Raw genomic sequence first — 12,504 nt, forward strand, 5'->3', positions numbered from 1 at the left:
AAAGTCACTCTGAAAGTTCTGAAGGAAACAGGCCGTGGAATGCTGCCAAGGCCCTTAGCACAGTATGAACATGACAGACAGATTTTATTTTTGTACTATGGCAGTGACAGCGGTGCAATTGCTGATTCTCACTTCCATGCAGGAGAAAGCAGCCTTGCTGCAGGGCACAGAATCCTGTCCGCTGTTTTAAAAAATCATTCTAGCGCTGTGGATGCCGAGAACACAGCCTGCAGAGCAACAAAAAAAAATGAGGAGGAGAAGGGGTTTAAAAAAGTGTTTATTAAGATTTATGATACTGTAGCGAGTTAAAAGAGTTCCAAGCTCAATAGGTGATGGTATAGAATACTCTTGATGTACATTTCTGAAAATGCCTGCCGCATCCATTCAAACTTGTCCTGCTGAAGACAATTTTTCCTCTGGCAGACAGATGCATGAGTCTTCCTTCAGTACACTGATCAGCACTGAGTGTGCATTTTCCTTTCCAAGTTTGCAAAACCATCAAAAGAAAGAGGTCAAGGAAAGTGCAATGCATTGCTGTGGGGACGGAAGAAAATCTTCTGCCCCTTTTTGCAATGAGCATCGTTGCGCAGCATCACTCTTTCACTTTGAAGGGCTGTATCCGGGCTTTAGGCTGTTCGCATGTAGAATTGTGAGTCACTGAGTGGTAAGTTATCTGTTACGAAATGCAGTAGAGGCTAGTCCATCAGGTTGCTGCCCCACCAACCTTGGTCTGCTTGCCTCCTGTGAGGGGGTGGCTCTGCCTGTCTTTGGTGCCACCTACAATCAGAAGGTCGGTGGTTCAAATCCCCGCGACGGGGTGAGCTCCCATTGCTCGGTCCCAGCTCCTGCCAACCTAGCAGTTCGAAAGCACGTCAAAGTGCAAGTAGATAAATAGGTACTGCTACAGCGGGAAGGTAAACGGCATTTCTGTGTGCTGCTCTGGCTCGCCAGAAGTGACTGTCATGCTGGCCACATGACCCGGAAGCTGTACGCCGGCTCCCTCAGCAATAACACGAGATGAGCGCCGCAACCCCAGAGTCGGTCACAACTGGACCTAATGGTCCCTTTACCTTTACCTTTACTTTCGGCCTCCCTGCCTTCCACCCTATCATTCCCGATGGCAGCAGCCATCACTGAGAACAGCCCTTTGCATGATCTCTGGACAATGATGGTAAAATATAGAAACAAGCTTCTGAATGGGTGGTGGTGAGGTATTCGCTGATTTTTATTTCACAAACCTGTGCTTTATACCTTCTATAATATGCACCTCCTATAATATGCACCTAGATGGTAGAATCCCTAGATGGCACATGTCCTTTCTGCATTATCATTTTCACCTTCCTGCCTCGTGGTTTTCTTTCAGCTCAGAAGAGTGATATTAGCTTCAGCAGATAACTATGTGCCTATAATTTTATTTTACAGATGGTTATGTCCGGAGAAGCTGCATAATGGATGAGTAAGTGCAATGTTTTCATATTGAAACTTTTTATAATACAGTATTGTCAAAGCTAGTGAAACAGTTTTGCTTCCCAAACAAGGAAACGCCCCCCCCCCCCGGGCAATGCTATGTAAATGAAGACTTTTCCATAGAATATTGCTAAGTTGTTCCTTTGGAAAAGTTCACAGAAACAAAAGAAATTCTCAGAATTTAAAGCCAAGTGTTTATCCTCTTGATTTTTTTTTATAAGGATAGTGTTAATCATCACTTTCATTGTTTATTGGCATAATATATTGGGTAAAATCCACTCAGAATTTTTCCTGTATTGAAATGAACAGCATATGCAACACAATAGCTCAGTTTGAAGAGCATGAGGCTCTTAATCTCAAGGTTGTGGGTTTGAGCCCCAAGTTGGGCAAAAGATTCCTGCATTGCAGGGGGTTGGACTAGATGACCCTCATGGTCCCTTCCGACTCTACATTTCCATATTCAACATGTCTTGCCCTGCACCTGTGGCCCAATTTCTTCTTCTTCTTCTTCTTCTTCTTCTTCTTCTTCTTCTTCTTCTTCTTCTTCTTCTTCACATGCTTCACCTTAAAAACATTTAAATGGTTTCTAAAACAAATTAATACCTTTTTAATACATACCGTACTTTTCTGTGTAGAAGACTAGGGTGTTTTTTTACTCTAAAATGATGTTTAAAAATGCGGGTCGCCTTATACACGAGGGTTATCTTCCCCCATTGTCATAAAGTTGAGTCCCCAAAATGGTTGCCGTGTTATACACAGGGGCACGTTATACTCAGAAAAATATGGTAAGTTGAGTTGCACTGGGATCTGATTCTAAGCGTTCATCCTTTTTAAGGTTTAATGTTTTACTGTGTTTTTATACATGCTGGAGGGACCCAGGTGGCACTGTGGGTTAAACCACTGAGGCTCTTGGGCTTGCTGATCAGAAGGTCGGCGGTTCGAATCCCTGTGACGGGGTGAGCTCCCGTTGCTTGGTCCCAGCTCCTGCCAACCTAGCAGTTCGAAAGCACGTCAAAGTGCAAGTAGATAAATAGGAACCGCTCCAACGGGAAGGTAAATGGCGTTTCCGTGTGCTGCTCTGGTTTGCCAGAAGTGGCTTTGTCATGGTGGCTACATGACCTGGAAGCTATACGCCGGCTCCCTCGGCCAATAATGCGAGATGAACGGGCAACCCCAGAGTCGGTCACGACTGGACCTAATGGTCAGGGGTCCCTTTACCTTTACCTATACATGCTGGAAGCTGCCCAGAGTGGCTGGGGCAACCCAGTCAGATGGGCGGGGTACAAATAAATATTATATCATCATCATCATCATCATCATCATCATCATCATCATCATCATCATCATCATCCACACTTCCACTTGACCTGCATTTTGATTCTTTTGTGTACCAATGAATTCCCCCTGGGTCCGAGAGCTTTCCTCATTGTTCCATGGCCATGCCTTGTGAAAAGATGATCTTACCCGCTGCACAGGATCTTATCAGATGCACAGAAAAGCCAGAAAAGAGAGACTTTGCTTACCTGAGCTTCAGTTCAGGTAAGGTCAGATTTTCTCAAGGCTCAGCGATGGAACGAGAGAATGAACCATGGTCAAATGGACCATGCCTTTCTATAAGGCAGCTTCCTCTGTTCCTAATATATGTGAAAGTAACTACACCAATTGATTTTCTTTTTTTCTTTCTAAACTTACAGTGATGAAGAAATATACGATGATATCGCTGATGATGGTATGTTACACATGTCCAACAGAATTGTAGTGATTTGGGATTGAGTAAACAGAATTGTTTTATTTTGGTTGGTGTTTTTTTTAATAACAAGGGTAGGCATTTTTCATACTGTATTTACATTTACATTTCTCTCCCCACCCCCACCCCCACCCCAATATAGGCTGCATATATGACAACGATTAGCTGTGGATTTCCCCTCAGCCTGAGCTTCATCTACTCTAAATCACCAGGTGGTTGATGCAAGAGTGAAATGTATTCCTCACATTGGTTGTTGTCAGCATAGGTACAAATATTTGGTTAAGCTATCTCACCAGTTTCTGGACTGTAAAGCAGGTCTCACAATGAAGGCATTGCAATGTTGATGGGACATGTCACTGTTTTCCTCGATCAGGTTGAGGAAGCAAACCTCCAAACCACTTCCCTCTTCCACCAGTATGGTGAATATTAAATTATTCAGGCAACCACCCAGTTCTCATTTTGCAAACTTATTTTGTTTATTTCATCAAAGCATGCACTTCTAAAATATTTCACAAATTAAATTAGTCACACTTATGTGTACTTGCTATACCCTGTTCTCACACCTGAAGCATGCTGGGCCTATTTCAGCTCTTCTCTATCAGTTATACATTGTGTTCATTTGCTCACCAGTACCGTACTTCTCCGTGTATAAGGCAAGGATTTTTTACTTGAAAATAATGTCACTGCAGGGACGCAGGTGGCGCTGTGGGTTCATGATTCAGTCTAGAGTGCAAGTATACAGCTTGTGGCACTGTGGGTTAAAACCACAGAGCCTAGGGCTTACCGATCAGAAGCTCAGCAGTTCGAATCCCTTCGACGGGGTGAGCTCCCATTGCTCGGTCCCAGCTCCTGCCAACCTAGGTTCGAAAGCACGTCGAAGTGCAAGTAGATAAATAGGTACCGCTACAGCGGGAAGGTAAACGGTGCTTCCGTGTGCTGCTCTGGTTCGCCAGAAGTGGCTTTGTCATGCTGGCCACATGACCTGGAAGCTGTACGCCAGCTCCCTCGACCAATAACGCGAGATGAGCGCCGCAACCCCAGAGTCGGTCACGACTGGACCAGAGTCGGTCACGACATTACCTAATGTCACTGCAGATGATGACAGCAGTCACGAAATTAAAAGACGCCTGCTTCTTAGGAGAAAAGCGATGGCAAACCTAGACAGCATCTTAAAAAGCAGAGACATCGCCTTGCCGACAAAGGTTTGTATACCGGTAATTAAAGCTATGGTTTTCCAAGTAGTGATGTATGGAAGTGAGAGCTGGACCATAACGAAGGCTGATCGCCGAAGAATTGATGCTTTTGAATTATACACGGAAAAATACAGTAAGTTCTGGCTTTAGAAGCAGAGTGCATTAGCAAACTGACCATAGAATCATAGACTTGTAGAGTTGGAAGGGACCACGAGTGCCATCTAGTCCAACCCCTTGCAATGCAGGAATCTATTGCCCAGCATGGGGCTCTAACCCACAACCCTGAGATAAAGAGTCTCACGCTCTACCAAGCTAAGCTATCCTGACCATGATAGTTTTGTTTGTAACAAGAACTTAACAGTCTTGCAACAAGTTCTCTTCGAGTGCATTTAACCCCCACGCACTCTTGCCTTGCTAGCTGTCTTGTGGCATGAAACGAAGCAGCGTGATGGCTTTTTTGCATGCATGCATATTAATTTGCATCACACACAAAACATAAAATGCTCCAACATTCTAGGCTCTAGAGATAGGGACTAAAGCCTGAAGAATTTTTAATGCAGTTCAAACTAATACAAAATTTAAAACACATCCCCAATATCTCTCCAAAAGGCAAAATAAGGACAAAATAGAGACAGTTTTTTCACCTCCTCCCACAAGAACAGACAGGTAGTGGAGAAGTAAGGGCTGTTCTGTTAAATATTGTTGGAGCTTATGCAAATATTTCTCTATGAAGGCCTGCATGGCCCCACTCCCTCTTATTTGCTTTGATCTACCTCAGCCTCCCCAATAAATGAGCACCTTGAGACGGACCATTGGCTTTTTCAACTTCTAATGTACTTTGTGGGGTGAGTGGGATGCAGAAAGGACCTGGGCACTGTATTGTTTATTTGAACTGTTTATATCAGTCGTGCTGCAAAATATGTGAGAATACACTTCATACACAGTTCAGTCTCCATCATAAGAGATTAGTCTCATATCAAAACTTGCCTGTGGCTTTGCTAGTTGACAGAAAAGACTGGGCAAAAGGTTCCTTATGCAGCAATACTTGTTCAGCAGACAAAGACCACACTACTTGGAGTGACGATGAATGTCAAAGTCCACACAACGGAAATTACAGGTTTTAGTAGTAAAGGTTGCAAGATGATAGGGATGTGTTTGCATCCATATGCATAAGTGGGTTCAGTAATTAGCACTAATGCTGATCAGGATAGAAGGGAACAGGGAGGGGGGTAGGCATCAAACATTTAGCCCACAGCTGCCCTGCCAACAGCCGATAAACCGTTTTGCCTTTCATGGGACTGGGAATACATGTTCAGAACTGGCAACTGGGTGAGATAAGAAACCACACAACACGCAAACAAACACAGAACACAACTTTGCACGCACAGTTTCTCAGTGTAAAGATACATGCGCTGAAGCTCCTTGCTGACTCAGAGTGACAGAGGAAATGTGCCACCCTCACAGATAACCAAGGAATATATTTTCTAAAATTAAGTTATTGCACTTGGTACAAAACAATACTTCTGTGGAGTGTTTTCATTGAACAATCATGAATGTAATTTATGTAGTTTTCAATCCTTTATTTTATGCTGCGTTCCATGGGCGTACCCAGGATCAAAACTAGGGGGGGGCAAGGGGAGGGGCCAAGGCACGGAAGGGGAGGGGCCACAAAGTGGGCGGGAACAGCGAACTCGCGCTCCGCCGGGCTGTGCCCCTCCCTAGAAGCAGGGCTGGTAGGCGGAGCCCAGCCCAGCGGAGCGCATGTTCAGCGTTCCCGCCCGCCGCGCCGCGCTCCCTGGTTCCCCGCCGCGCTTGGCCTTGCCTGAGGGCGCGCCGGGGAGCTGGAGGGAGGGTGCGGCGCGGTGCGGCGGGAATGGCGAACTCGCGCTCCGCCGGGCTGTGCTCCGCCTCTGCCCACCAGCCCTGCTTCTAGAGTAGGGCAGCTGCCCTAACTTGCCGAATGGTGGGTACGCCCTTGCTGCGTTCTGAGATTCCAGCCTTGGCACCCATGACTTAATTATAGTAGCATCTTGCTATGCTAAGATATATTAATCTTGTGTTTTTATTCTCTATAGATTTTGTTTTACAGTTTATCATGCTTTGGGAAACATTAAAGATCTTATGGGTTTTCTAAACTGCAGCATTCTCCTTGTGCATTTCTTCACTCCCTGCTCACCCATAGTTAAGGCATCTTATTCGTTTGATTATGAAATGTATTTCTAACCCAATAAAAAAATTCCTTCCAGTAGCACCTTAGAGACCAACTAAATTTGTTATTGATATGAGCTTTCATGTGCATGCACACTTCTTCAGATACCAGTTGATGGACTTCCATTTCATGAGGCTCAATGTGGTGCCTTCCATAGTTCTAGTTACAGGTAGGTAGCCGTGTTGGTCTGCCGTAGTCGAAACAAAATTTAAAAAAATCCTTCCAGTAGCACCTTAGAGACCAACTAAGTTTGTCATTGGTATGAGCTTTCATGTGCATGCACACTTCTTCAGATACGTATTTCTAACCCGTCCTCCTCCTGCACAGATGCTAGGGTGTGGCACAACACATAATATCAACAAGCTGCACAATTAAAATTATGACACGCAAAAGAAAAAAACCCCACATCGCAATAAAAAGAGATAGCTACAAACAAAACAGCCGCAGAATGGATTGAACAGTAAAACTCTTCCAATAGTTTGGCTACCTTTGTCAACCGCTGCTTCTAGAATATCTGGCAAAGCCACCCCGAAGAAGAAAAAGTAGAAGACGGATGTTTAATAAGTATGACTGGCTTGCCCACGAAAGGAGAGCGCTGTTTGGAATGGAAACATGGCCGGGAATGTGGAGTGATATTGCTGTCTTCTTCCATCGCAGCTTGAGTCAGCTCACAAGGGGAAGGTGACGGCAGCAGAGCCATGCTTGGTCCAGGCAAAGCCTGTCAGAACCCTGGACAGAGCACAGTAGGTGGTGGTGCCTGGAGCATACGCACCCACACAAGGGAGAGCTGTGCCCTTAGCACAGGGGTGGGGAACCTCGGGCCCTGGGGAACAAATGCAGCCTACCTCTGCACACCACGCACATTCCTCTCCAGGTCACACCCGCCCTCTCCCTCCCCGGGCTGCATCCCTCAATGGCCCAGTTTCATCGAAAAGTTCATTTATTTCAGTAATGCAACTTAAAAGGTGAAACCAATATATGAGATAGATGCATGACATGCAAAGCAAGATATGTCAAGCCTTTATTTGTTGCAATTGTGATGATTACGGCGTAGGGCTGAAGAAAACCCCAAATTCACAATGGGCGATGGTTCTTCAGTCGTGGGATTCTTGGTGGCGAGGCCCTAGGGGTCTCAGGTGCGCTTTTAGGCCTTGGCAAGGTTTCCTGTGTCTACCTTCAGGTTGGGAGGGATGCAATCAGGCTCCCCTCCCATGCGGCGGCTTTTGCAGGGGCCCGTTAAAGGGCAAAAACCGGGAGTCCCTGGCCCTAGAGCGGCGGCATGTAGGTCAAACTCCTGGGCCAAGGTTAGTGGAAGGGCATGCTGTGTAAGTGTGCGCTTTACAGTCCCCTTCTACTGTACCTCATCAGCCTGCATATCCTCAGCCAACGGCCTGAGAGGGTTAGCTGCCAAGGCCTATGCCAAGTTTCCCACTTCTGAAGCTCAATAAAAGTTGTGGCCAATTTTAACCCATACTCTGGTCTCTTGCATGTGGTTTAAAGAAAGAAAAAGGGCCATGGGACAGATATGAATTTTCATTCAGTGTTCAATTCATTGACAGATACAGCTATCAAAACAATGGTAAAGCACAACTAGGGGTTAGGCTTTCTCCATGGGAGGTGGGACAGGGGTGGGGAATTCCCCCTTTTAAGTAACATCAGTATGGACCTGTGTCACTCTGGCCAAATAGATTTTTTGCAAGTTTTTGAAACATTATAAAAGCCCTTGGAACCTTGTTTCTAGAGGCAAAAGTGGAATAAGCAGAGATACGGTATATTTCCCCAACAACTTCCAGCTCTTGTGGGGAGAAAAACGCATTTTAGCTGCCTTAAATCTCTGTGTTGGGAAGTAGAAAAACAGTTTCAATACTGCAGTCAGGCACAATTATTCTGAGTGTAAACAGGAAGCAGATAGTCATTTTTTTCAAAGAAAAACCAGTGACTTTTCAGAGTAAAACCACACACCCCATGAAGTGTGAAACTTTGCACACACTATTTGTTGAAAGTTGTGAATTGAATTTAGTGCCTTTCATCTGGGGTTCTTAAAATGCTAGTTGCACAGCACATAGGGCACATTACACTTCAAACAGCCTTTAAAATGTAAATTAAAAATGCTTTTAAAAGCAGACTAACCATTTGTCATGTACGATAAAGACTTAAGATGCTATGCTGTACGCAGGTTGCTTACTTGCACTCCTAGTCATGGGTCCCCTGCAGATGGCATGGATCCAGTATTTAATTCATATTTTATGAATGTCCCCTTAGACTGTGGTGCTTTGAGAACATGTTAAAAGAAGCCAGAGATTACCAATGTGGATAGTCCCGCAGGGGGATTATTTTTTTAAAAAACTATTCACTTATCCTTTGGCTGAGAGAGGTTCATATGCATATCATTCCTGCATATATGTTGGGCCGTGGCCATTTAGATCTTCAAGCCTGTTGTAGGAATCAACTCTTCGAATAAATAGCACAAAATACAGAGATGAAAGGAGTGTTATCCCCTCACCATGAAGTCACTGTCTGCAGCCAATCACCAACGTCTGTTTACCGCAGGGATGTGGAATCCAGCGGCCAAATGTGGCCCTTGACATTTCTCTTTCTGGCCCTCAGAACTCTCCCCAGGTCATACCCCACACTGCCCTGAAGCCACTGGGAAGGCATTAGAGGCACCACACCCACTTGAATATTTTTTTGTAAAGGCCTTTCACAGCAAAGAGCTGCTGTTTTCCTTTTTTTTCATTTCTGCCATGGTGAAATTTATTTGCGTCATTCCTTAATTTGACATAGCCGCCCAGAAATATTCCCTGGGTGGCTTAGCAGAAGCAAAACAATGTTTGACAGAAGTATAGTATTAAGCCCAACATTTTTGTTCCTGTGTAAAAATGTGCAGCTCTGCCTGTTTTTTGATGCCAAGTGTACAGTGGGACCGTACAGTGGGACATGCCCACAACCTGTACTTTCCTGAAACAACCGAAAGGCATTCTTCCCCTTTTTTGTCTTGATGAGCTTTTTCAAGTGGGTTTTAGGTGTTCATTTTTGTACCAAACAGCTCTGTCCTAGGGGCTCATTGTGTATTGCTTTTAAACCACTAAAGCCATTTTCCAGCACCGTTTATAAAGCGGTTTTTAACGTATATCGGCAAATTGCCTCAATAAATTATCATTTATTTATACCCTACCCTTTCCCCTGACAGGGACTCAAGGTGGCTTACAGTTAAAAACATAAAGTGCTGTTTAGACATGTTTAGAGGGCAGTTCATAAATGACTAACAAGAACAGACATTTAATATGAGTTTTGTTGGGGGGGGGGAGTAGGCTGTATGTGAGAACCTTCTAACTCCTGGAACCAGTGAGTGTTAAAATAGAAGCCAGGCAAGCTTCCCATGTCAGGGTGATCGCCTGAGTCATTAAGTGAAAAAAAGAAAAGGGGTTAGTAGTTAGAAGGGTAAGGTCATACCCAACAACATTTCTGAGATGAAAATAGGGACATCCTACCATACTCTCCAATATTTATCAGATGAAAATAGGGGCATCCTAAGGAAAAGTGGGACATTCCAGGATCAAATCAGAAACCAGGACAGGTTCTGTAAATGCAGGACTGTCCCGGGAAAATAGGGACACCTGGAGGGCCTGGAAAGCCAGGGTTCAAGGTTATGTTGGTGATGTGACCTAGAAGGAAAGCAGCAAACTGTAGGAAAAGTCAGACCAACAGTTTGGGAGCAATGTTTGATTTCTGTTTGAATCCAAGACAGCAGTTATGGGGGCAAAAAAGCCACTTTCGGAAGGCGTTGATGCTGTGAACCCCTCCATCGCAGCCTCTGGTTGTGTAAAGCAGGGTTTCCCAAAGTTGGGGCTCCAGCTGATTTCGGGACTACAACTCCCATCATCCCTAGCCGGCAGAACCAGTAGTCAGGAATGATGGGAATTGTAGTCCCCCCCCCCAAAAAAAACAGGCGCCCCAACTTTGGGAAACCCTGGTGTAAATAAAGCACGCATCAAAAAGACAACAGTCTCCGCTGCGCCTCATTCCCAAAAGGAAACGGGAATCTCTGGTGGGGAAGCGCCAGGATTAACTGGAACCTCGCAGCAAATAGGTTTCCACAAGGAGCAAGCCGAGCGGGCACAGCCGCCTGCCCCGAGGAGAATACAAAGGCGGCGGAGGCGGTACCCCCCGGCTCCTCCTCGCGGCCACCCCCCACCTCAACAACGGCCTCATGGGCTGCCTGGCACCGGGAGCGTGCCGCCCGCCCTTCCCTTCCCACGGCGCCCGCTCCTCGAGCGAGAGCGCGCGGTTCCCGGCGCTCGTGAGAGCGGGCGGGCCTCCCGCGCGCGGGCAGTAACTAGGCAAGCCGAGCAAGGCGGCTTCCTCCGCTCTCTCGCGAGATCGGGCGAGGTTTCCGGTGTTGTGACTGCGGGGCCGTAAACATGGCGGTGAGTCTCCGCGCCCGCTCGCTGAGGCACCTCCGCATTCGAGGTGAGGAGGAACCCCCGGGGTGTGTGTGTGTGTTTGGCCTGCGCTTCGGCGGCGGGTGGGTGGATCGGTGTCCGGCTCCTGTCTCCCCCGTCGTCCCGTCCTCCTCCCCCTCCCCGGTCTCAGCATCCCGCTCCCTCCGGCCGCCGGGCTCAGCCTCTCCTCTCCTCCTCCCATCAATGACCGAATCTCGTTTTCTTTTCTCCCCCTCTTCCCCACCGCCCAGGCCGGAACGACAGCGGCGAGGAAAACGTCCCCCTCGATCTCAGCCGAGGTAACGGAGCAGGAGTGGGGGCCCTGCGGGGGGGGAGCGGGGTGGGCACCCTGGTGGCCAGCGCCTCCCACCATCCCGCCCCCCACAAACTCCACATTCTGGGGTGTGTTTTCAGAATGGGAGTGAATGGAGGCTGGGGAGAGAGGGGAGCTCTTTCCTGACTTAAGGGTGGGGGTCGGAGATATAGCCCTGGTAGCGGGGATGTGTCTTCCTCCCAGCAGCCGGTCCCCAGCAGCAGGGAGCGGGGAGAATCCTTGCTCCAGGATGCGAAAATTCCTCCCATGCCCAAGGCAATGCACATTTATTAAGGGGATTCAGCCCCATGGAGCTCAGGCGGGGGTGTTAGATTGGGAATGAAACCCCCTTCTGTTCTGTGGGTCTTCCTGGCAAGCATGGGCTGCAAAGGCTAAATTAGTAGATCTTGTTTTCATTTAAAATAATAGTAATAAACACCATGATAGGCTGCTAGCTGAAGCACCGTTGTGGAGCATCTCATGCAGGAGGTTGGACTAGAAGACTCTCATGGTCCCTTCCGTGATTCTCTGATTCTTCCTCCTTGCAATGGGACTGGCCTCTTTTTTTCCCCCTCTCTCTTTTTTTTTTTAAAAAAGTTTATTACCGGCTTAAGTGCTGTACTTCTCTTTCTAACTAGAGAGGGTGAGAGTGACTGTGAGAAAGCAGCACCCATTTTTATCACTTGGCTAGGAGGAGGAGGAGGAGGATAGGTGTTCTGTTTCTGTTAGCAGAAATAATTTGACTTTGTGTTCAAATCGTGAGAGTGGAAAAGAGAATATGAGGAAATGGTGGAAAGCAAGTAGTCAGCTTCGGAAAACCACCGGGCCCACCGGGCAAGCACTGGAATCCCGCCCTTAATGTGTTATGGGAAGAAGAGAAATCTTAAGTCACAAGGGGAGATGGCGAAGTCTCATTCTGGTGAGCTGTTTCTTGACACATGAGGGAAGGGGAGAGGGGGAGCAGGAAAAGAAGAAGCAGCTGATGGATTATTGGCAGGTATGTTGCTCTCTCCACCCCCTAGACTTGTTTTGTACAGCTTGCTGTGCTGCAGGTTCATTATTTCCCGTCTGCTGGCTGCAGATGGGGCTGTTAGCATCATTTGAGCTTTTCAGAGCTTGGGCATTGATGTAGC

General features: G+C 46.8%; 2 protein-coding genes across 5 annotated transcripts in view; both read left to right on the forward strand.

Annotated features, from left to right (window-relative positions):
- FYB1 (FYN binding protein 1) overlaps positions 1-5,998 on the forward strand; it is a 60,083-nt gene extending 54,085 nt beyond the window's left edge. The window contains exons 17-19 of the mRNA XM_035100805.2: positions 1,423-1,456; positions 3,162-3,196; positions 3,357-5,998. Of these exons, the coding sequence (XP_034956696.2) occupies positions 1,423-1,456; positions 3,162-3,196; positions 3,357-3,379 (92 nt within the window). The 3' untranslated portion in view covers positions 3,380-5,998. The remainder of the gene's footprint in view (positions 1-1,422; positions 1,457-3,161; positions 3,197-3,356) is intronic.
- A 4,986-nt stretch (positions 5,999-10,984) lies between these two features.
- RICTOR (RPTOR independent companion of MTOR complex 2) overlaps positions 10,985-12,504 on the forward strand; it is a 70,513-nt gene continuing 68,993 nt past the window's right edge. For 3 of the 4 annotated variants that reach the window (XM_035100375.2, XM_035100376.2, XM_035100377.2), the window contains exons 1-2: positions 10,985-11,086; positions 11,310-11,357. In XM_035100375.2, coding sequence (XP_034956266.1) covers positions 11,038-11,086; positions 11,310-11,357 — 97 coding nt within the window. In that variant the 5' untranslated portion in view covers positions 10,985-11,037. Of the gene's footprint in view, positions 11,110-11,309; positions 11,358-12,504 lie in introns of all 4 variants that reach the window. The other variant, XM_035100378.2, reaches the window with a different exon arrangement.

This window comes from Zootoca vivipara, chromosome 11, assembly GCF_963506605.1.
Source record: "Zootoca vivipara chromosome 11, rZooViv1.1, whole genome shotgun sequence".
NCBI lineage: Eukaryota > Metazoa > Chordata > Lepidosauria > Squamata > Lacertidae > Zootoca > Zootoca vivipara.